The 24,795-nt window shown below is 50.6% G+C and overlaps 1 protein-coding gene across 1 annotated transcript; it reads right to left on the reverse strand.

Annotated features, from left to right (window-relative positions):
* Positions 1 to 795: 795 nt before the first annotated feature.
* Positions 796 to 22,975, reverse strand: ATP6V1B1 (ATPase H+ transporting V1 subunit B1). Its single transcript, XM_080684836.1, has 14 exons — positions 22,806 to 22,975; positions 18,327 to 18,382; positions 9,961 to 10,059; positions 9,667 to 9,760; positions 8,988 to 9,065; positions 7,886 to 8,025; positions 6,831 to 6,932; positions 6,168 to 6,265; positions 5,049 to 5,172; positions 4,720 to 4,870; positions 4,396 to 4,478; positions 3,350 to 3,454; positions 2,998 to 3,127; positions 796 to 2,838 (listed from the first exon to the last, which is right to left on the reverse strand). Exons 1-14 carry the CDS (start codon positions 22,921 to 22,923, stop codon positions 2,675 to 2,677), a joined length of 1,542 nt encoding a protein of 513 aa, XP_080540962.1. The 5' UTR covers positions 22,924 to 22,975; the 3' UTR covers positions 796 to 2,674.
* Between the last annotated feature and the right edge of the window lie 1,820 nt (positions 22,976 to 24,795).

Genomic DNA, 24,795 nt, shown 5'->3' on the forward strand with positions numbered 1-24,795 from the left:
AAGGAGGGAAGGGATGCAAACAGTGAGAGGAGGCTGGCTGAGTAATTTGCTATTATTAAAAGGAACTATTCCAACAAGCACTGGATATTATGATTTTAAATAAATGTTCACTAATTTGTTAGTGGCAACAGTGTTCTAATTTGACTCTTTGATTGCCAGCAAGGGTTAAACAATTGATTATCAGTGTTGTTCTCTTCTGGGACTTAATGTACCTCTTTTATTTCTTCGAGGGACTTAAGGTATCTCTTATTGACTTATAAAACGGATTAACATAGTAACCCTTTATATATTTTTGTTGTTGTCAGTATTTTCCTCAGTTTGCCTTTTAACTTTTTACAATATGCAGTAGTCAATCAGTGTTGCTTGAGTCAGTACTGTTACTGAATAATCTATATTCTCACCCCTTCTCAATTAAAAATGGGCAGAGGACCTGAATAGACATTTCTGTAAAGAAGATACATAAGTGGCCAATAAGCACATGAAAAGAAGCTCATCATTGATCATAAGGGAGATAAAAATAAAAATCACAGTGAGCAATGCCACACCCACCAGGATGGCTATAATGCAAAGCACAGATAGTAAGTGTTGTGCAGGGTGTGGAGAAATTGGAACCCTTGTTCACTACTGGTGGGAATGTAAAACGGGGTAGCTACTTCGGAAGTGCATTTGCAATCTGGCAGTCACTCAAAACATTACACATAAAGTCACCATCTGACACCCAGTTATTTCACTCTTCCTTGATGCCTCCAAGTGGGGCATCAAGAGAAATGAAGACATATGTCCACGCAAAGTCTTGTCCATGAGTGTTCATAGCAGCATTATTTATTATAGCCAAAAGTAGAAACAATCACATGTCCATAAGCTGATATGTGGATAAACAAAAGGTGGAATATCCATGCTGTGGAATACTATTTGGCAATAAAAAGAAATGAAGTACTGATACATGCTACAGCATGGATGAACCTTGAAAATATTATGCTAAGTGAAAGAAGCCAGTCACAAAAGACCACATATTGTGTGATCCCATTTAAATATATTTGTATTGATTTCAGAGAGGAAGAGAGGAGAGAGAGAAATATCAGTGATGAGAGAGAATCATTGATCTTCTGCCTCCTGCATGCCCCACACTGGGGATCAAGCCCACAACCTGGACATGTGCCCTGACTAGAAATCTTACCGTGACCCCCTGGATCATAGGTCGACACTCAACCACTGAGCAACACTGGCCCGGCTGTATGATCCCATTTATATGAAATGTTCAGAATAGGCAAAGCCTAGGGCTTGGGAAGGGGCAGAACAGGGGTTTGAGGGGTTGGTTAGCAGTATAGGGTTTTTTTCTGAAGCAATGAAAATGTTCTAAAATTGATTGTGGTGATGGTTGCACAACTCTGTGAATATATTAGAAGTTGTTAAATTATACAGTCACAAATCGGTAAATTGTAGAGTATGTAAATTAAATCTCAGTAAAACTGTTATTAAATGAAAACAACCCTATGCCTTGTGGATACCCAAAAGCTTTCCCTAAATGGCTGTGAGTTGTCATGGGAATGGGACTTTTATTCCCAGGGTCTCCTTTGATGTCAGTTCTTGATCCAAGAATTCTGGCTGGTTCTACAACACAATGACACAGAAATGGGACAGCCCTTTTTCTGAAGTTCCATTTCTCCAATCCTCCTTGCTCTTAGGAAGGGTCCATGACTTCATTGTAGATGAGGCAGAGGAGACAGGAGGGATGGTGTCATAGAAGGGCAGGCAGCTTTCAAAGCAACATCCAGTATCCTGGATGCTCTTTACCCATTTTTAAAAATATATTTTATTGTTTTTTTTACAGAGAGGAATGGGGAGGGATAGAGAGTTAGAAACATCAATGAGAGAGAAACATTGATCAGCTGCCTCCTGCACACCTCCTACTGGGGATGTGCCCGCAACCAAGGTACATGCCCTTGACCAGAATCAAACCTGGGACCCTTCAGTCCGCAGGCCAACGCTCTATCCGAGCCAAACCGGTTAGGGCTCTTCACCCATTCTAATTGGGGGCTTCTCCTCAGCCTTTCACCCCCCTCCCCATGTCACTCAGGCTCTCTCTATCCAGCAACTCCCCCTCCCTTCCTGTCTGGAACACACGGAACTCTTCCCTAGCATCTCTCAGACAGAGCTGATTAGAGTCAGACAAATCTCTTGTGGCCTGGAGCCCATGCTCCACCCAAGAAATGTATCAAGATATTTCTTACAAAGGTAAATATCTTCCAAAGAGAAATTCTGTCGTCGGCTGTAAAAGACACTAATTGTGGCTAGGGTTTCTTGTTTGTTTTTAAAGTGGAGAGAATAATTTAACAAACCTCCTGTACCCATCATCTGCAGCTTGAACCATTACCAATGCTTTGCCAATCTTGTTTTCACACAAGATAAACTCTTTATCTCAATTACTTTTCATTTGGGAGCCTTTAAAATACAAATACAAGTGCTCCTATCAGAACAAGACATAGAATACAGGTTTGACAATCAGTTCTTTCCCAGCGCTAGGAAGCCAGAGAGAGGGATGGAGCGTAGCCGGCGGGGGCTGAGGATGGCGCGGTTGGCTCAGGTATATGGAACCTTGAGGATGGGGGGGTGGGGGGGGAGAAGGTGTGCTTGGACAAGATGCAGGGGTCCCAGGATGGTGCCGAGGGCGGGGCTAGAATGCTGTGTCGGACGTGGTGTCCTGCGGCGCCCCCTCGCGGGAGTAGAACTCATCGATCACGTTCTGTGGAATGCGCTTCAGCATCTCCTTGGGGAAGATGCGCAACAGCTTCCAGCCCAGGTCCAGCGACTCGAACACCGAGCGGTTCTCATAGGGGCCTAGGGACCGAGCACGAGTGTCAGTGTGTGTGTGTGTGTGTGTGTGTGTGTGTGTGTGTGTGTGTGTGTGTGTGTGTCAGTGTGTGTGTGTGTGTGTGTGTGTGTGTGTGTGTGTGTCGGGGTAAGGAGGTTACTGCATGAACGCCCCAAGCGCCTCACCCTGGTTGATGAAATTCTTTTCGAACTTCTGCAGGAATTCCAGGTAGAGCAGGTCCTCCGAAGTGAGCGCCTCTTCCCCCACCACTGCCTTCATGGCCTGCACGTCCTTCCCGATGGCGTAGCAGGCGTACTGGGGAGGGGCAGAGTGGGTAGGCGGTCACCACAGGCTTATCACCTAAGCCCTAGGGCCTCCGATATGGCTGTGCTGGGGAGCCACTTTCGGGGAGGGATTTTGCCAGGAGAAAAGGTTGTGGTCTATCTAGGTAGGTCTCAGACCTTCAGCATCTGAAACCAGTCCCCCCTCTCCCCCCACCCTCCACCTCCTGGAGCCCCTGGGCCCGCTCCTTCCTACCAGCTGGTTAGAGACATCGCCATGGTCCTTTCTTGTCATGCCCTCACCAATGGCGGACTTCATCAGTCGCGACAGGGAAGGGAGCACGTTGATGGGGGGGTAGATCTGGGGGAGCAGGAGGTGTGGCGGAAGGCAAGGTCCAAACTTTCCCCTCCTTCCCACCCTGCTATTCCCCCACCCACCCCATGGTTGTCAGGGGTCCCCCTTCATCCTAAAGAGAAGTGGGCACACCGCCCTCCTTCATCTCTCACAAACTCCAGGGTTGGGTGTGTAGGTGTCTGCATGTGTAGGGGGAGATGACATGATAGCAGTTCATGAAAGCCTCATTATTTCAAAAAGTTTGATGGTTGGACGAAACCAAGTTGAAGCTTAAGTTAGGAGCTACACAGAAAGAAGCTGCCCAGCAAAGAGGAAAAAGTCACAGGGGTTGCCTTGAACACATGTTCTAACCCAGCCTTGGGCAAACTACGGCCCGCAGGCCGGATCCGGCTGTTCTATCCGGTTCTCTTGCTCTCCCCATCCGCTCCTTTACTTTGAATTTATATTAGTTCACACAAACACTCCATCCATGCTTTTGTTCCGGCCCTACGGTCCAGTTTAAGAACCCATTGTGGCCCTCGAGTCAAAAAGTTTGCCTACCCCTGTTCTAACCCATTGGCACATTATTTGCCATCTAGTCATGCCAGTTACCCATTGTTTTCTGTTTGGAAAAGGGAAGAGAGATGGTATTTCTTTAGTATCTACTATCTACTAGGTGCTTTCTGTTTGCCAACGTATTTTATCTTCCAAAGTGCAACTGTGTGGTAAGTATTGTTATTCCCGTTTTAGAGAAGAGGAGACTAGGGTCAGCGAGATGGAATTATTTCTCAGGTTCCCAGAGCCAGGTCTGCATTCTACCCAGACCTGCCCTCTGTGCCTGAACCACAGTCTTCCTGGGGGTCACCTCCTATATGGGGTTAGTCTTGCCTGGCTACTCCTAATTCACGGAGACCTGAGGCACTGAGGGGGGTGGAGGGAGCAGAAGGTGGGTGGGGAGGGGACAGTACCTGTCTGTTATGAAGCTGTCTGTCCACATAGATCTGCCCCTCTGTGATGAAGCCGGTCAGGTCTGGGATCGGGTGGGTGATATCTACGAGGAAATTCACTGGCCTCAGTGTAGATGGGGACCAGGTCTCCACCCACTCAGGCCATCTGGGTCCTTTCCCATCGTGGGAGTGAAGCAGTAGATGGGGGCAAGGAGAGGACAGTATCTACCCTATGGAGGAACAGAACTCCTGCACATCTGGGCAAGGAAGCTCGGGCCCTTTAAGTGTGGGGTGGGAAGGGAGGGCAGCGGGCTGCGGAGAGCAGTGGGCAGTGAGGAGGCTCACCATCATTGGGCATGGTGAGGATGGGGATCTGAGTGATGGATCCACCCCGGCCGGACACACGGCCCGCCCGCTCATAGATGGTGGCCAGGTCTGTGTACATGTATCCGGGGAAGCCTCGGCGCCCCGGCACCTCCTCTCTGGCAGCCGAGACCTGCAACATCCATGGGCATTGAGGTAAGAAGGGGGTGAGAGGCTGAGACAAGGGAAGGTGAATGGAGGCTTGGGGACTATGGGAAATGGACGGGGGGGGGGGGGGGGGCGGCCTGGGTGGGCGTGCTCTGGGGTGCAGGGGCTGGGATGAACCTGACGCCCCTCACCAGCCACCTCACCTCCCGCAAAGCCTCGGCATAGGAGCTCATGTCAGTGAGTATGACCAGCACGTGCTTCTCACACTGGTAGGCGAGGAATTCCGCAGCGGTTAGTGCCAGGCGAGGGGTGATGATCCTCTCGATGCTGGAGACACGGTCAGGGTTAGAGTGTCTGTGCTCTGTGCAGCTCTAGTACCGGGTGGGAAGGGACTGGGGAGCTGGGACTGTGCAGAGCAGCAGAGGCGTGGACACGACCAGCCCCTCTCCCAGCCCCCAGGTCAGGGCTGTGGCTCCTGGGAGTGGACACTCTACCAGGCCCCACACTCTCGGCCCATGGTCCAAGGTGAGAAAGAAACAGAGGCTGGGGCAGGCGGGGAGTTGGGTGAGAGTGGGACAGGCAGGCCTAGGAGTATCTGAGGAGGATGACAGCACCCGTTTCTGTGGCCTGAAGGTGAGAGGCTCTGGCATATCAGAGGGAGGCCTCTTCCCCCGGGGCATCGGCCTGGGGCCAGCTGGAGCCCTGTCACTGCTGTCCTCAGGACCCTTTCCTCACTGGTCCGCCACTGTTTCCGAGCACTTAGTGTGACTGCTGGGCCCTGAGTCAGCATTCCTGAGTCCCCGGGAGGGGCAGGCTGGTGGCTGTGGGTGCCTCCTTTGGTGATGTCATCCCGGCCTCCAGAAGTCTGTCCCGTGGTTTTGGGAGAATTCTCAATACCCAGGACCGTTCATTAGAATTGTGTGTTTTTTTCATCCACTTGACCCCCACTTTAAACTCACATTTTCTAAACTTTAAAATAGCAGTTTTTTTTGAAACAAATGGTTTAGGGAAACTTCTCATTCGTGGTGACTTTTTGGAAGGATGAGGAGCCCTGACCTGGGACCGTGGTTGATTGCAGGTTGTGGGAGGAGCAGAGGAACTGCAGGCAGCAGGCAGGGGGGAGGTCCAGCTCCCTCTGTCTCTTCCTGAGCAATTCCTACCCCTTGCCAGCCTCAGTTTCCCCCTCTGCACAACAAGGGCTTGTTCTCCCAGCCCTGGCCCCTGGCTGTAGTTCTGGGAAACCCCTGAGCCCCTGGACTCTGGGTCCTGGAAGGGGACAAGGCCTGCTGCCTCAGGGCAGTCGGCGCCAGGAGAGGACTCACGTGGGGTCATTGGCCAAGTTCAGGAAGAGGCAGACGTTCCCCATGCTCCCATTCTGCTCGAAGTCGGACTTGAAGAACCTCGCTGTCTCCATGTTCACCTGGACACACAACAGGGAAGGCTGGGGCGGGCCCTGTGGCCTGAGGGCAGGGCCAGGCCCCTCCTATCTCTTCTCAGTAAAGCCTGTGGACTGACTGTCTAACCGTCACTGGGGTGACCCTGGGGTTGAGAGGGCAGAGCTGGTTCGCTGCCCAGTCCTGGGTAGGGTCTCATCAGACCCCAGAGTGTCAGACTTCTCCAGGGTGAGCTCTGCTCAGTGCCATCCTGCCTTCCTTGGCCAGCTGCTTCGCATTAACTTCCTGCCCACCCCCCACACCTGGGCCTTGGTATCTGCCTCCCCAAGCTGTCTTGTCTCCCCAAATTCCGTTGTGGACTCACCTTATAGCTGCCCTGGCCTTTGGGGTGCCCTGAGGGACACATGGCCCTAGTCACTGAGCCCACCGCACCCCTTCAGTCCTCTCTTGCCTTTCCCACCTACAGGCCCAGACGCGACAGCTTCTCTCGGAGGAGTGCCTCCCCCGTCAGATCAGGCCATGCCAGGGGCCCAGGAGACAAGGCTGCCCACCCATAGCTTTCAGAACTTGCCACCTGCCAGCCCCTCTTACCCCCATGGCTGCAAAGACGATGGCAAAGTTGTCGTCGTGATAATCCATCACGGCCTTGGATTTCTTCACTAGCCCGGCCTGGCGGCAGATCTGGGCAGCAATCTGGGGGGGCGGGGTTAGGAGGAAGGACGTCAGAGCCCTCCGCTCAGAGTGCCTTTGGGGAGGATGGACGGGCAGTCCCCAGTCTGTCCTCCTGCCAGGATGTCAGTGGGAGGGACCCACAGAGATGAAAGGGCTACCCCAGGCCCTACAGCTCTTCCCACGGGAGACACTGCCCTGGTCGTCGGCTACTAAAGGGCTGGGGGTGCCTGTCAAGAGGAGCAGGCTGAATAACAGTGCCAGAGAGCAAGGGCCTCAGCCTGGGTGTGGGGCAGCTTGGCCTTCAGAACCCCTGCACCTCCCCGCCAAGCGCCTCCCCCCTCCAGCCTGCTGGGGTTATCTGGGCACAGAATTGCTCCGGACGGCAGGGTGAGGAGCTAGCAGCCACACAGACCAGACATGTGTGTAAGGTGGAGGACAGGGGTGCTATGCCCTCTGGCCACTCAGACAGTTCGAGGGTGAGCTGGGGCACAGCCAGGAGTGTCAGGTGGGGTGGACAGGGGAGGAGCACCTGGAACCCTGTCACCCCCGCTGCCACTCTTGGTGGCAGAGGCGGGGCAGGAACCTGCTCAGGGGGGCTTCGGGTGGCCGTGGGGCTGGCATGAGAGGGGTTCACTTGGTGCACAGAAGAAAGCCCATGACAAGACCCAGTGGGTAGAGCTGACAGCTGAGCAGGGCTGTCGCCACGGGGCCACCCATGGGCTCTCTCGTGAGCCAGTTGAGCGCCCCACTCACTTGGGCAGAGGTTTGAAGACCTGCCTGGGGACGACGAGGAGTCCTGTGCACCCTGCAGACCTGAGTTGCCAGAGGACTGTGCCAGTCTGGATGCCGAGGACCCCAGCGCAGCGGACCCTGCCTACGCAGCAGAGGAGGCCCTCCCGTTCACCTGCGACCACCCGCCTCTGCCCTGTCCCTTGTCCTTACCTCGTGGTGCCTGGGGGATCCCCGGGCCTTACCTCGTTGTGGGGGAGCCCGGCTGCTGAGAAGATGGGAATCTTCTGGCCACGGGCAATGCTGTTCATGACGTCGATGGGCGAGATGCCCGTCTGGATCATCTCCTCAGGGTAGATGCGGTCGTAGGGGTTGATGGGCTGGCCTGGGAGACGGCAACCAGGGACCTGTGCTCAAGGGTTCAAGTCCCCCTTGCACTCCCCAACCCTCCTCCACCTCCAGAGCAGCACTGCGGACAGCATTCTCTGCGCGATGGAAATGGGCTCCACAGCACCCCCTCCTAGGGCAGTGGTAGGCAAACTCATCCGTCAACAGAGCAGCAAACCACGACTCAGCGAGCTGCAGTTTGCCAACCACTAGGGGAGCTACTGCGCCCGTGAAATGTGGTTTTGTTTTCATTTTATTGAGTGAGTTTGCTTAAGTAGCCCCATGTCCAGTGCCCCCTTGGACAGTGCTGCCCTGAGACTCTGGAAGCCACAAGGGGGCGGAAGCTCAGGCTGAGGGCCCCGTGGTCAGAGCCAGGGCCTCCTCTAGACTTACAGGTGCTGTGCAGGGTTAGGACGACCTGAGGGTGGGCTCAGAGGCCTCCTGTTTGAGGGGATATGTGTTCTGTGCTCTGCCTCCAACTTGCTGTGTGGCCTGGAGCCAGCCAAGAGGTCCTCTATCACATCCTCTGTAAACTCATGTGGTAGGGTTGAGCACTCAAGACAGCCTCCCTTTGAATGGGTGAGAGCCTGGGAGGGGCTGAGTCTGCTTGTGCAAGCCACCCAGCCAGCTCTCATGGGCGGGGACAGGGAACGGGAAGGCAGGAGCGTGGTGGTCTTGGGGCACCTGTGGAACCCTGCACAATGATGATGGCATTCTACAGACTGAACATGGAGTGCTGATGGCAGTACTTCAGGGTGTGTGGCCCTGGGGGGACAGAGGGCCTTTGCTGCTCTCCTGTCACACGTGATTGGCCATTAGTCTGATCAGCCCTGGAGGTGAGCCTTGGCCTGTGTTTGGTGCAGAACTTCCAAGGACAAGCTGGCAGAGGTGATGACTGGGCATGGGGAAGGTGGTTGAGGGCTGGATCCCAAAAGCCATGTAGGATCTCCGGTCACTCACCATTGATATCGAGGAAGTCCTCCGCCATGACCATTGGCCCATTGTCAATGGGTTTGCCAGAACCATTGAAAACCCGACCTGGGGGTGGGCAGGGGGTATTGGAGAATGCTCAGGGCCAGCCCTGGGTCTCTCACTGCTGCCCACCTCCCACACCACCACCAGCTCCCACCTGCCCCCCACATGCCAAATGCTCTGTCTCCTTCCCCCTCAACCCTCGGTCACCCCCAGAGAGCTGGCTACAGTGAGTGTCTCCTTAGGAGTCTTCCTTTCTTTCCTGGAAACCTTTATAGGCGAGGCTTTGGCCCAGAACAACCACTCTAATGGGGTGATTTTGGGGGCTGGGAAGAGGAGAGGGCCAGGTAGAGCAGATCTTGGGAGAAAATTAGGGGATGTGCAGTCCATTTCAGGCTGACTCCATATAGATGGCTGCCTACTGTGCCTCTAGTTTACTGAGGCTGCCTTCCTCATTCACAGAACACCTGCAATAGTCAGGCCCTGAGCTGGGGGCGAGGGTCAAAGAGAGAAGAAGACATGACCCCTGACCTCAAAGAGTTCACAGGTGAGGCAGACATGTACACAGGCAGTGACAATGCAGTGTGCTAAATGCTTGGTGGAGACGTTGGATGGCAGGACAGACAAGCATACCCACCCTTGTCCCACCCCCACCCCCACCCCTCACCCAGCATGTCCTCTGACACCGGAGACCGTAGGATGTCCCCTGTGAATTCGCAGGTGGTCTTCCGAGCATCAATCCCAGAGGTCCCTTCAAATACCTATGGGACAAGAGGTTAGCGACTCTAATAAGGGCTTGCTAGCGAGAAGGGGCCTCCATTCTCCCATTTATGCCCAGCGCTGAGCAAGTCACTCTCAGGAAAATGGGACATTCCTGCCTTTGGAGCATGTCAGATAATGTGGGAACTGTGTGGGTTAATTCATTTATCCAACCAGCCAGCATCTCACTGACACCACTTACCTGAACAATTGCCTTGCTCCCAGACACCTCAAGCACTTGCCCACTCCTCTGAGTCCCGTCTGGGAGGGTGAAGTTGACGATCTCGGCATACTGGGCGAACTGGCAGGAAGGGAGAGCAGCCCCAAACAACACTAAGACCAGAGGTGAAGTTCCTGTCCCCTCCCCAGCCCTCCTTGATCAAGTCCCAAGCTTCTATCCCCCTCTTGTGCTCAGACACTAGTGGAAACAAACTTGAGGGGCCGGGAGTGGCAAGTTTGAATTCTTTTCCGCAGGCAGTATACCTGAATGGGTAGAAGCACCAACTTTAGAGTTGGAAGACTAGAGTTAGAATTGAAGCTCTGATGCTTAGAAGCTGTGCCGCCTTGGGAAGTTATATAATTTCTCTGAGCCTTAGTTTTCTCATCTTTAAAATGGGGATAATAATAATAATAGCTACTTCACAGGGCTGCTATGGGGAAAAAAAGAGATAATATATGTAAAGCCATTAATTGAGGTGCGCTCAGCACCTCATAACAGCTCAATACAATTTAGTAGCTATGTTGGCTGTTTAGGTCTTTGGGATGGTCCAGTTGCTGCTGGAGACGAATGGAACACACTGTGCACACTCCAGGAACCAGGTTCCCGATCTTACCCGTGTCCAGAGGAAGCTCCGAGCTGGGTCAGGGAAGCTGGGCTGGGCCCTGCCACACTGACACTGGTCCTCAGCTCTCATCAGCACCAAGAGAGCTGAGTCCTGTACCTACACTTTCTTCCCAAGGGAAATGCTGGAGAGAATGCATAGCATTGTCTAGGCCAGTGGTCGGCAAACTCATTAGTCAACAGAGCGGCAAACCGCGGCTCGCGAGCCTCATGTGACTCACGAGCCGCAGTTTGCCGACCACTGGTCTAGGCTCCCTGAACTGACTTCCCAGATTTACTTCAGGGAGTAAGTTATAATCTTAAGCCAATAAAAATAAACGGTAAGAAGACAACACCCCTCCCTACAAAGTGTCTAATATTCTGGAAAATCAAAGTACTTTTCTAAATACTCCTTGGACATGAGAGGGAATAAAACAAATGACAGATGAAATAGAAAAGACTAAAAAGGCATCACTTCGTGTCATGACCGATAGAACACATCAAGCTGCGCCATGTTTTCTGATCATAATCAGAGGAAGGTAGAAATCAGTAACGACAGACACACTTCATACTTTTGGGGAATTTAAAGGCATTCTAAATATAGACGAATGTATTTAAAGGCATTCTAAATATAGAAGAATTAGAAAACATTTAGTACTAAACAATAATGAAAACCTATATATCAACATATATGTGATGCATGTAAAGATTTATGCTTATATTAAAAAAGATAAAAGGTTGAGGAAACTAAAAAGAAAAAAGAACATTATTAAAACTCCAAGAATGTAGAAGAAATAATAAAAGGGCAGAAATCATTAACAGAGAAAAATATATAATAGAGAAGATCAACAAAGCCAATTGGTTCTTTGAAAGCCTAATGAAATAGATCTCTGGTAACACTGATTAAAAAAAAAAGTAGGCATGAATAAATAATTGTTGAAACAAAAAAATCAAAAGAAGCTATACTAATAATACTGAAAAGGTAATAAAAGGAATTATGAACAACTTTATGCAATATATTTCAGAACTTAGATGAAATGAATAAAGTCTTTGCAAAATTCAACTCAAATCAAAACCAATTAAAAACAAAATGAAAAATCAGAATATTCCTATAACCATTAAGATATTAAATAGTTTAAAACTTTTCCATGAAGGAAAAACCCAGGTCATTTTACCAGAGAGTTCTAACAATTAAGGAACAAATAGTTTGAAACTCATTCAAGCTTTTCAAAAGACTGGAGGAAAGATATGATCTTTAATTCATTTTATGAGGCAAGCATAACCTTGTTGCTAAACTAAGAATTGTGGAAAAATTATAGGCAATCTTACTCATGAACATAGAGACCAAAATCCTAAACAAACCTTTAGCAAACCAAGTTCAGCAACGTATATATTACATATCTATATATCTATATATACACAAGTTACAAGTAAACCAAATCATAAAAAAATTTAAAAGCAAATATGAAAATAAACACAAACAAGTAAAAATAATAAAAACCAAGTTGGGATTATTCTAGGAATTCAAAATTAGTCTAATTTTAGAAAGTCTATTCATGCAATTTCTTTATTAGTGGATAAAAAGGTTTTAAAAACTTGTGGTCATCACAAACATTTTTTTAAAAAGTTGAAAAACCTCAAAACTATCCATGATTAAAAATGAAAGACAGGAACAGGGATTGGGAGGTCAAATATACGGTGACGAAAGGAAACTAGACTTTGGGTGGTGAACACAATGCAACATTCTAATGATGCATCATAGAATTGTACACCTGAAATTTATATAATATATTAACCAATGTTGCCCCAATAAATTTAATTTTTAAAACATAAGAACAAAATTACTCTATAAAAACAGAGAATAAAAGGGAAATTCCTTAACCCCCAGAAGTATCCCCCAAACTGACAATATTATACTCAATGGTATAACATATAAAGTATCCCCCAAACTGACAATATTATACTCAATGGTATAACATATAAAGTATCCCCCAAACTGACAATATTATACTCAATGGTATAACATATAAAGTATCCCCCAAACTGACAATATTATACTCAATGGTATAACATATAAAGTATCCCCCAAACTGACAATATTATACTCAATGGTATAACATATAAAGTATCCCCCAAACTGACAATATTATACTCAGTGGTATAACATATAAAGTATCCCCCAAACTGACAATATTATACTCAGTGGTATAACATATAAAGTATCCCCCAAACTGACAATATTATACTCAATGGTATAACATATAAAGTATCCCCCAAACTGACAATATCATACTCAATGGTATAACATATAAAGTATCCCCCAAACTGACAATATTATACTCAGTGGTATAACATATAAACACCCCTTTTAAAATTAGGAGCAAGACAACAACGCCTGCTGTCATCATTCTGTTCAGTGTGCACTGGAGGAACTAGACAACGTAATAAGATGAACAGAAAATAAAGATTAGAAGGAAACAAAACCGCAAAATGAAAACTCCCCAAATCCTAAACCAATAAAGAGCATAGCCCTCCAAACACTGTGGACCAATTTCTTATATAGATGCAGAAATGATAAATTGTTACTCAGTAAATCAATCAGTGTATTAAATAAATTACAAGTAGGGTTTATTCCAAGAATGCAAGCCTAGGTCAATCAACATCAGGGAATTTGCCAACAATTGACAACATAATAATAGGGAGTTTGTCACCATAACTGTGAAGAAAAACTCCTTAGGCTTAGGTAAATAGAAACTTAAAAGGTGTTTGACAAAGTTCGGCAGCTGTTTCTGATACGATTTTATGTAAAACAGGAGCGGAAGGCAGCTCTTTGAACACTAGACTATTTACCAAAACCAACATCAACATCCTGGTAAACAGCGAAATGCTAAACATTCTCATTTCCAGTAAAATCAGTGACACACAGCCGCCTGTATCACTGTTGTTACTTAATTTTGTTTTTTGGGGGAAAAAAAACCCAAACAACCAAACCAAACCAAACAAAAAGAAGAAGAAAAAAGTATGCCAAAACCATAAATGGAGAATGTTCTTTTTTTTTTTAAGTGGTCAGAGGAGGAGACTCTATTCTTCAAAAATGTCAAAGTCTCTCTGGAAATGTTCCAGATTATAGGAGACTAAACAAACATAATGACATAATGACCAATAGCAAGAGACATAACTTCCTTTATGTGCACATGATATTATAGAGCTAGAAAAACCCAAGAGGCTCTAGTCAAAACAAAAACAAAACGACAAACCCCCGGATTAATAAGAGAATTTGGCTGAATACAAAATAAACATATAAAAATTAAATGCTTTTTCTTCCTTTTCTAGCAACAAGCAGAAGAGGAAATGAAAAAAAGCATTCCATTCACAATAGGGCCAAAACACATAAAATACTGGAAATAAATTTAACAAGAAAGATACGAGAAAAATAATAAAATTTTATAGGACATAAAACAAGCCCTGAATAAATGGAGAACAACATTGTTTTTCAAGACAGAATGACTTACCATCATAAAAATATAAATCCTTTCAAGAGTATATAAATTAAATGCATTCCCAAAAGATTCTTGTTTCTCCTGGAATTTAAAATGACCTTAAAATTCATATAAAAATGTCTCAGAATATCCACAAACAGTTATAGAAAAGATCAGGGGTAGATTGCCTTAGTGGTGAGTGTTGGTGTGAGCAGACAAATGGATAAGTGGGACAAACTAGAGAATCCGGAGACAGAAGCCAGGTTTTAGGGACTAAATATGGCATGTTAGTTCACAGGGGGAAAATAATTTATTGAACAAATGGTGCTAACATAACAGATATCTACTTAGAAAATGCCCACATTAGAAACACAAATACATTCCAGGCATGTAAAATTTTTTATGTATAAAGCTAAGACAAACAAACAAAAGTCCTAGAAGAGCTTTTCTTCTTCCCTTTCTTTCTGAATAATCCAGGTAAAAGCAGGATGAGAGAGATGGCTTTAGGATAAGACATCCAGAAGCCATCAATGAAAAACTGGAAATATTTGATGATACAAACATTTTTCCTTTCCATTTGGTAAAGATACCATACACAGATGTGAACAATAAACAAAGAGCTCCCCCGACTCAAGCCATACAGCTCACAGAGTGAAATGTAAACAGATCAAAAGATGCTCATCTCCCCTCGTCCTCAGGGAAAGGCACATAAAAGCAAGCCAGTACTCATTTTCATCTATCTGACAGACAAAAAGCAGAGAACATAATAAGGACAGGCAAGGGTGTTGAGAAGTGAGTCCTCTCTTATAGGGTGGGTAGGAATGTGAGTTACCTGAATCTTGCTGGGATAAACCCCAAATTGACAATGTCTATTTAAAAATAAATATACACTTTGAGCCAGCAATTCATTTCAGGGCATCTATCCTATAGCAGCCATAAATACATCAGTATAAAGAGGATATATATTGTTGTACTATTTGGAACAGCAAAACCCAGAAACACGCTGACTGTCTATGAATAAGTCACAGGACATCCATACTATCCCCTGCTATGCCGCTAGAAAAAAAGAACGAGTAAAATGTGCTTCTATTTGATGTTTTAAGAGATTGACACCAATGTAAACCTCTGACATGCCTATATTTGCCAATGTATAGCAGGATGTTTACATGGGTTATTTCAATAGGTTAGGGGCAGATAGTTAAAGTTTGTGTGTCTTTTCTTTGTTTCACTAGATCCAAGGAGCATTTTTAAAAATTTAAAATGTAATAAAAATTTGGAACATGTTCAAGTGGTTATTCACCATCATTACTATCATTTTATCCCCTGCTCTTCACAAATTAGTGACCTTAATGGCCAGGGAGGCGGGGCGGATGGCTCAATTTGCCGACAGGGTGTGACCAGCGCTGGGTCCACTCCCCCAGGCACCCCTGCTGGGGTTGAACCTGAGGCAGGAGGGTAGGCAGCACTGACAGTCACCGAGGGAAGCTCTGGCTTGGGTCCCTCCTCGACCTGTGAAGAAGATGCCTGGAAGGCGACCTGATTCTCCTCAAAACCACCCCTCAGACCCTTTGGAGTGGGGGTCTTGGGGGAGGGGGCTAGGCCCAAGAAGAATGCTCAGAGGTCCGCGGGGCGGCTAACTCCCAGCCGTCTTTGGCTTCTCAGCCACAAGAGGGAGCCCGAGAGCAAGGGCTGTGTGGCCTGGGACGCAAGTGAAGTGAGTCCCGGCTCTATTCCCTCTGCTGCTATCTGAACCCGCCACTGGCCTCTGCGGAGCTGATGGTGGACCGCTAACCTCCGGAGGAAAATGCTGGTCGGAACATAGGCCAGAGTGGGCCGAAAGGAAATCAGACAAAGGGCCCAATAGAAACCAGGCAGCAGGGTGATAAAAAACCATCCTTTTAATGTGGGTTTATGTGGGCGAGCGAGGGTGGGAGGAAAGGAGAGTGAAGACGGAGTGGCACAATGTGTATCTCTGAAAAATGAAATCAGGGAAAAGGAACTTTAAATAGCAGAGAGACCACAGTCACACAGTAGGAAGAACTGCCAGAACCATCACACCCAGGCATGGGACGTGCAGCCTGGGATCCTTCAGGAGGAGAATGCCAGGGTCTGGGTGTTCCTGTGTGGGTATTCATTTGTAGGGAGTGGTGGGCATAGCCACTGAGTTCGGAGCAGAATTCCATGGAGCAACAATGAGCTTTTAAGGGGAGGAGCGCGTTTCCCAGCCACCTACTGAGCAAGCCTGATTCCCTGGACTCTCGACTCTGGCTGTCCGTTACTAAGAGCATTGCAGGGAGTGGGGATAGTGCAGGACAACTCATCTCCTCTGCTGGGGATTCAACTGGGTTCTCAACCAGCCCTCTCTCAAGCAGGGAAGCTGTTGTACACACTCGGAGGGTCAGGAAGTTCTTAGGAAGACTGGCAGGAGCTTGCACCTCGGAAAATCAGATGAAACTGTGGGAATTACCCAGAAAATGCACAGGGACATGAATATAGACCTTCAAACGTTTGCATGCAAGTTCAAGGCCCTTATTCCCTGGGCTAAGAACCTCTGATCTCCACAAAATTCTTCCCCCAATATTTTTCTGAGGATGGAAGCAGCAAGTTAATTGTCTGTGTGATTCAATGCGGACAGGAGGTGGCGCTGTAGAGAAGGAATTGTGGCATTTTGCCCAAGCAACTCCAGAACAGGGAAAAGGGTGTGAGATAGTGAAGAGGGGTGCATAAAGGTGCCTTCTGAACTTATAAAACTAAAACTACCGTTTCCTCTCCTTCCCCTCGCAAGCCCAGGGTCCATCACTGTTATCCTGTTCTTTAAGAGTTCCAGATGCATGCGATCTTCATAGAACCGTAGGTCTGGGGAGCTAATTCCAGTTTCCTAGTCCGGCCCATTTTACAGTTGAGAAAATGGGTGTCTGCCTAGGTACTGACTCTTCATATGGCAGCGGGTCCTACAGACTGACAGGTAGAGTAGGGAGTGTGGTGGAGGTGGGCGGGGCAGGAGAAGGCACCAATGTTTAATCAGGCATATGAGCGCATCTGCCTTCCAGCCAGAGCTATTGCTGGCTGTTCTCAAGGAGAACAATAATTATACATTTACCCGATTGATCCTCACAGCAGCACTATGATCACTTGATAGATGAGGAAACTGGGACTTGGAATCCTAGTTCTGTCAATTGGGAGTGGAGCCCAATATTCTGTATTTCTAACAAGTTTCCAGTTGGTGCTGATGCCACTGATCTAGAATTGACAGGTGGCTAGCAGAAGGGTGAGATGGAGCTGGGATTAAAAGTCAAGAAGCCTGAGTCAGACTGTCTGGCCCCAGTGCACACACACATAACTGCTCCACCACACTGCCTCTCAGGGTGTCCCCAACATTAGTGGGTCAAACAGTAATGTCCACTGAATGTGGAATCTGTTTTTCAGAAGTGAGTGGGTCTGATTTCTTTAGTATAGTTGGCTCAGGTTTTTTGGTTTTTTTTTGGAAGATTTTTATTGATTTCAGAGAAGGAGAGAGAGAGAGACAGAAACATCAATGATGAGAGAGAATCATTGATCGGCTGCTTCCTGTACACCCCCTACTGGGGGTCAAGCCCACAACCTGGACATGTACCCTTGACTGGAATTGAACCTGGGACCCTTCAGTCTGTAGGCCAACACTCTATCCACTGAGTTAAACCAGCTAGGGCTGGCTCAGGTTTTGACAGGTCCATATTTAGTCATGCTAATACTTGTTTATTAATTCATCTCATTCACTTATACATCCTTCCTTTGAACACACTGAGTTCCTACAATGGGCTGGGTGTTCCACGAAAGTGCAGTGAGGGGCTCTGGGAGCTCAGGATTGATAAAACACCATCCATGCCCAATAGGATGGCATAGTGGGGGGAAGTGAACAGGGAGGTAACATGTTGCCAGGTGGTGATCAAATGCCCCAATGGATAGGATATGACAATGAGGCAATACACAAAGCTGAGGAAGTTACATGTGGCCATTCTAATGATGAAGAAAGAGGCGCAATAGCCTGGATTCCCCAGTTCATTGGTGATAGAAGCAGGTCCCCCAAAGCCTAGAGTGGGACCCCCACTGGAAAGGCAGGAAGGGGAAACTTCGGGTGGCTGGGTGAGAGCTGGGGAGGAAGATGTGGACGTGAGTGGGGGGGGGGCATCCAGGGGTAGGGCAATTTAGAAGAAATTCTGCAAATCCTGCCCAGGGGTCAGGGACTCCTGGGATTTGGCCTTGGTGCCTGGGAAGAGGCAGAAGTCTTACCTTGACCTGGTCCAGCACCACCAGGGGCCCATTGACGCTGCACACGGTCCTGTAGGCTGGCAGAGGGGTGGGGGAGGGTGTCACATCCAGATACACACACACACACACACACACACACACACACACACACACAGGCATCTTTGGCCTTCCCTTCCCTCCCTCTAAGCACCAGCCCATCCCCGCCCTGGCCTGGGCCATCAGGGTCATTAGCTGTGACAGAGCCAGCCACCATTGCTGTAAGGGTCATGCCCCTGCCTGCAGGGCTCCGCCGCCTTGGACACCTGCAGGAGGCTGGGGGAGGGCCGGGGCCAGGGCAGAGGCCCCTCGGAGTCCTCCCCTCCCCAGCCATACGGAGGCCTTTCTCATCCCTGAGGCCTTAGCCCCTCCTCACCCACTCCATCCTCTCTGATCCACAGTGTTTTCCTAAAGCTCCCAGCCCCAGCCATGGCCGATGGTGCTCCCCTGCCCTCACCAGGACCACACTTCTCTCTGTCACCCCAGGCTGACTGAACACTGTGTGTGGAGGGGGTGCAGGCACCAGTGAGAAAAACCAGCCAGCACCCCTGCTCTGCCACGAGGCCCTTCCAGGGAGGCTCCGGGACTCCCCAGGTCCACCAGGTGCCCGTGGGGGGAGGAGAGAAAGTGACAAGGAAGGAGGAAGCAGCCCAACAGTGGCTGCAGAGACCCACAAAGGGGGAAATGAGCTGCGCTTGCAGAGAGCGATTGGGTTACACATCAGAAACACTTCCTCGCTGCTGTTGGGGCCCCAGTAGAAGCAGCCATGCCGGGCAGGCAGGAAGCCTACTTTGGCTCCTCGAGGGGCTGGCTGAGGGGCCCTGGGGCCCTCCCTCGCCCATACCCCTCGGGTACCGGAGACCTTCGCTGGGGTCCTTATAAAGCCCCAACGAGACAACTGGGATGAAGGAAGTTGGCAGGCAGGATGGGCAGGGTCTGTGAGGTCACTGGGTCACTCACAGGCTGGAAGGACAGCCCGGGGGCGAGTGTCCAAACATCCTTTTAGCAGACGAGGAACACAGGGCCCCTGTCACACGGCTCGCAGGTGGCAGAGGAGGGGCTGCGATCCTTCTTCTCAGACACATTGCCTTGTGCTTGTAGGCCAGCCTGGCACCACGCCACCCCACACCAAGGAAACTAAAGGGCCCCCGCTCCCGCCCCCTGGTGGTCAGACTCCTTACTTTGGTTGGATATGAGTTACTTTCACTGAGACTTGTGTTAGGAAAACCCATTGGATGAGGGTGTTTTTGCCCAGATAACTGCAAGGCTTTCCTGGGTTTAGACAACTAGGAAACTTAAGAACAGGAGGTGGGCACCACAGGTAAGTCCCTCTTGGGCTTGGGCCTGGAGCAGGGGTGGTACTGAGGCAGGGTGCTGAACCAGAGGAGCGGGGAGGCCACTTCCTCCATAGGCCTTCCTGAGACTTTGTAGCCTCTCCTCCAGCTGCTGGCCCACCCCCTCTCCATTGTCCTAGCTGACACTTTGGGTTGCACTTTGGGCTGCAGGCTGGTGGAGCCCCTCCCTGACCCTGTCTCCCCACCGCCTTCCCTGTCAAAGACTCAGCAGGGGGCTCTGGCAGCCCACTAATTAGGGCGGCCCAGTCACACACCTGCAGAGTCCTGGGAGAGGGCTGAGGCGGGCGCCCATGCGTGAGGCCAGGGTGGGGGCAAGCCCGGGGCAGCAGGTCCCTCACCTCCTCCCTGATCCTGCTGGAGGGATTAGGGAAGGGGGCAGGGGCTAGAAGCTGAGGGTTCTTAGAATCAGCCCAAGACCCTGCGGGGTGGAACTCTCAGTATAACCTCTCTGGCCTTTCAGTTGAGGAAACTGAGGCAGCCAGTGTTGTGGCACTCAAGCCCCTGGGCAATCTGACCTGGTGCCGTTCCTCCAGCCAGGCCACCAGCCTAGCCATCATCACTTTTGCTCATGCTGTGCCCCCACCCCTCACCCTATCAGCCTAGCAACTTGTGCCCCACACCACCAGATAAAGCTCCATGCCACCTCCTCCCCTGGGGAACAACCCTCGCTCTGGGGGTGGCAAAGGGGTCCCTTCTTTCCTGGAGTGGACATTGTTGGGATTCACTCCTCACCCCAACTCCACCTCTCCCCTTCTTTCTGGCTCATTCCCTTCCCAGCCACTGAAGTGCCTCAGGCCACCACCTCCTCTAGGAAGCCTCCTGGATTCACCCCACCCATTGGCCCCGTGAGCCCTGGGGCTGGGAGCCAGCTGCCCTCCTCCTATGCTCCTTCCGTCTCTACACAAAGTTCTCCTGGAAGTGTTTATAGGCCCCGGGTAGAAGGCCAGACTCGGAGGAGGAGTCTGGCCCAGCTTAGGAGGGCAGCAGCTCTGGGTTTTGTGCCTATTCATGCCCCTCCCCCCAGGGAGAAACCCCTCAGGCCCTGAGGAGGAAAGGAGGGAATTGGTGAAAGCTGCAGGTGCAGGGCACATGGGGAACCCTGCCTGCCCTGGGGGCTGGGGCTGGCCCCAGGATGTACCCTGTGAGGACACTGGTGTGCCACAAAGCAAAGGTAGTGGCCTTTGTCATTGCAATGACATCTTTGACGCAGCTGTGGAGCCTGAAGGGGCTCCCCCTGCACTGACCCTGGCCTCTGGGTCAGCTGTTGTGTGTGAACACACTTGTCCGAGTGGGGTCCACACGGAACAACACACTTACAAACCTGGGGCTGGGGGGGAGGTTGCTGCCACCCCTGGATTCCAACCTGGGTCAGACTTGACCCAGGGCTTGTTGACTATAAACAAGGAACTGGCTGGGAGGGATCTGACTGGGGGTGGGGGTGGGGGCGAGGGTGCAGCCTGCAGGGTTCCTGGGAGGGTACATCCCAGGGAGAAGGAAAGCAAAGCATGTCGGTCCAGGTCCAGAACCCACAGCCCACTCAGGACCCAGGATCCCGGCAGCTGTCCTGTTCCCACAGGGAGGAGGGGTGACGGGAGAAGGGACTGGACGAGGGTCAGCGGACTCCTCTCAGGTCTCCAGGCCTGGGCTCTGGACCCAAATGGGGCCCAGTCACTGCATATTTCTGGGCCTTGACGACCCCCTCTGCCTTGGGGATGATCTGGGCCTCCATCCTCCCTGCACCCACACAGGGCAGAGCTGGCAGGGCATCTGGATCAACCTTACACCACTCCTCTCAGTTGCTCCTCAGCGGGAATGTACTCCACCCTCAGGGCCTGCTGGGGCCTAAGGAGGTGCCTCACACCTCCCTGGACTCCTCCTGGGGCCTTGGGGCTCCACTCCCAAACAGACTGGGCTCTCAGCTGCCTCTCAGGCCACTCCTCCCCCCATCAGGTGTGTAACTGGAGAGGAGGGAGGGGTGGCTGTGCTAGACCAGCTTCTCCCCAAACACACCCTCCTGGCAGCCTCTGGCTCTGCTCAGCTGGTGCTGGCCAGGCCGGTTTCCTCCAGTGGGCTGGGCTGCTGAGAATTCTAGAATAAGCCTGGGCAGGGAGAGTGACCTTGGACTAGGAGAGATGGCGGGGGCAAAGGGCTCCCTTTGGTCCTCAGGGCCTCACCGGGTTCTCTGTCCCAGACACCTGAACTTGGGCCACCTCTGCAGGGCAGGCCCTCAAGCCACTGCAGGGCCACGCCCTCTGAAGCCTACAAAGATGCACTCTGGCCCACACACCTGTACACCTGGATGCCAGGCGCTCCCCCTCCCCCGCTGCACACACACAGACATGGACAGCACCTGAGCACACCTCCCCGTGTCCTCCCGTGAGCATGCACGCTTGAGCATATACACCCACACGTACACACCCTCACCCAGAGTGTACAAGTTGCACGCACAGTGTCTCCCTTTCCCACTTTGTCCAAAATGACATAGATACCCCCATTTCTTCACTCTGATCACACACACTCTCAAGCTGTCACACACATTCACACATATCCTCACACGAGTGAAGATGGGAACACGCAGGCACGTGCCTTCCCTGGTTATACACACAGACATCCACCCCAGAACGTACACACGGCATGCACCCATTGATGTGACACACACAGTGTCATGTAGGTCCCATCCAGAGGATGCACACCAGCTCTGCATTGCTACACATCCCCCCCCCCGCCCCCAAGAACACTCGACCACATGTTTCCTCATGCTGGGCCTTGATACATACCCCAAACACACACGTTCACATACACACACACACACACTCTCAGGGGCAGTTGGGTGCTCTCCCTGGACTTAGGGTCTCCATGCAGGTCCAGAGTGATGACAGGGAGCTTCCTGCATCTACGCCCCTGCCCTTTCTTCTGGAGTAACCTGGGCTCAGACCCCCATCTCTCCACCTGCAGGGGTGGCTCCACTGGAGCTTACGGTATCACTGCACTGGACTGAAAGCCCCCTAGGTCACCCCCCTCTCTGGTCCTCCTCTTTCCCTGAGGCTAAAAAGCAGCGCCCGAGTACCAACAGCCCACCCCACGCTCACCCACTGGGGGTCATACTCACTGACACGGGGGTGAGTAATGTAGTTTCGGGTGACTGCCTGCATGTGCTGGCGAGCTGCGCCCAGGTCGCAACCACTGCTGGGGAGCCCCCCAGGCCTACTGTCTACCTCCATGGCCATGGTGAGGTGTGGAGCTGGAGCAGAGTGTCCGAGCCTGCTGATGCAGATCCAGCACTCCAGGCCCGGCCAGAGCTGGAGAGAGCCGACCAGCCTGCCTCCGTGGCTACCCCTCCCCTTTCTCCTTCCCTCCTCCCCCTAGTCAACTGTAAACAGGGAAACTTGGTTTCCTGGAGCAATTCCAGATCTGAGAGGTGCCTTAGGCCACCTGAAGCAGGAGGATGGGGGAGGGGGGCACAGGGGTCTGGCTGGCTTCTTTCACCTCTTGTGGTTCCTCCACCCCAACTTGCAGCCAGTGTGAACTCATTTCATCCCCCTGGCCTGGAACTTCAGGTGCTCTTACAGCCCCACACCCCTCACCACATCTCTTCCTGGTCTCCCCCCCTCAATCTTCGCTTCACCGTCCCCGCCAGCAACCTGCCCTCACCCTGCACCCCTTTCCCTGACCATACGGGGTACTTCTTCCCCTGCACAACTTCATTATCATCCTTTTTTGAACACCGAAGGGAGGCTCATTCTTGGATCAGCTTCAGTGCCACCGCCTACAGGAAGCCTCCCCTGGATCCTCCAGCACACCAGTCACCACACATCTGGTCTCCTTCCTGTGTCATGCCCTTGAAGGGGACCAAAGTTCTGCCACCCCAAAGCTGCCTTCTGGGATATTGATTTTAAACTGGTTATTAAGAAACAAATGACTCAGAAAGAACCTTTGACCCGCTCCCCGTTCCTGCCTAAGAGATCAGATGGGAAAACCTGCTTCAGGAAGGGACCCTTAGCACAACCACATGAGCATTACTTAGTCAGGCCCCAAGCAGGAGCCTGCTGATTAGACCCCCCACCCCCTCACCAGGCCCATTGGTTTCTGGGTTGCCGAGCCAAAATCTACCTCCAGGTGTTCCACTCTTCCCCAGTTATCTGCAAATCGCCCATTTTTACTTTTAAAATCTAATACCCCACTCCCCCTTTTTCTCCTTTGTCCAAAACGACACATATATCCGGTTTTGCCTCGCTGTCTTTGGAAGAGTCATGCTTTTATGAATTCTAGGTGTGCACGTATTAAAATCCCGTTTTCTCCTGTTAATCTCTGGCCATGTGGTTACTAGCCCAGCTAGAAGAACTCAAAAGGTGGGAGGAAATCTATTATTTTTTTAGCCCCCATGCCCCTTTGGAGAGTTCTCTTTGGCTGCCGTCACTGGTCGGTGAGCCCCAGAGTTGAGCCTGTCTCCCCTCCATCAGACTTGGGTTCTTGAAGCCTTTCTGTCTCATACTATTGACAGCTCCCTGAGAACCAAAACAGGCCTCTCTCCATCTGATCACAGAACCTGTCTCATTTCTGATATTCCACTTCAGGGCCCCATGCAGCCGGCTTCTCCTGGCATGTTTAGCCCAGGGCAGCAAGAACAAATGGAGGAACGTATTTTTTTTTGGGGGGGGGGGTGGCTGAACAAATTATTCTTTCTCCTGGGCCAGTGCAGTGCAACACAGGTCTGCTGGGCAAGGCAGGGTGGACACTGGGTGGTGGCTGGACTTGCCCAACTCAAGCTCCTCCCCAGTCACCCATATGTCTCATTCCAGACTCAGGATTCCCCTCCCAGCACCCCATTCTGGGTGACTCAGGTCAGCCAATTTGAAACCAAATACTGGTATGTGTTTTCCAGAACAGACTGGAGCAGACTGTTTCTCCCTACAGAGTCCCAATCTTACCCCGCATCCCCCTGGCCTAAGGACCCATTTTAGGGTCCCTCTCTCACCAATTCCCATTCTTTCCAAGAACTCTCTTGGGCTGGGGCAAGGATGGGGGTGACCATGAAGGGCTAGCAGGGGGCACTCTTTGTGGTGACGGACAATTCCTATTGCTGATTTCAGTGGTGGCCC

Source organism: Plecotus auritus, assembly GCF_963455305.1.
Source record: "Plecotus auritus genome assembly, chromosome: 8".
NCBI lineage: Eukaryota > Metazoa > Chordata > Mammalia > Chiroptera > Vespertilionidae > Plecotus > Plecotus auritus.

What these genes read in the sequence shown, in the direction of transcription:
- ATP6V1B1 (XM_080684836.1), bottom strand. Translation starts at nt 22,923, where the DNA reads ATGGCCATGGAGGTAGACAGTAGGCCTGGGGGGCTCCCCAGCAGTGGT. An exon ending in TGGTGCTGGACCAGGTCAAG is followed by an intron (nt 10,060 to 18,326) that starts GTAAGACTTCTG and finishes CCTTCCTGCCAG; the next exon opens with TTCGCCCAGTATGCCGAGAT. An exon ending in GGTGTCAGAGGACATGCTGG is followed by an intron (nt 9,066 to 9,666) that starts GTGAGGGGTGGG and finishes GCCCACCCCCAG; the next exon opens with GTCGGGTTTTCAATGGTTCT.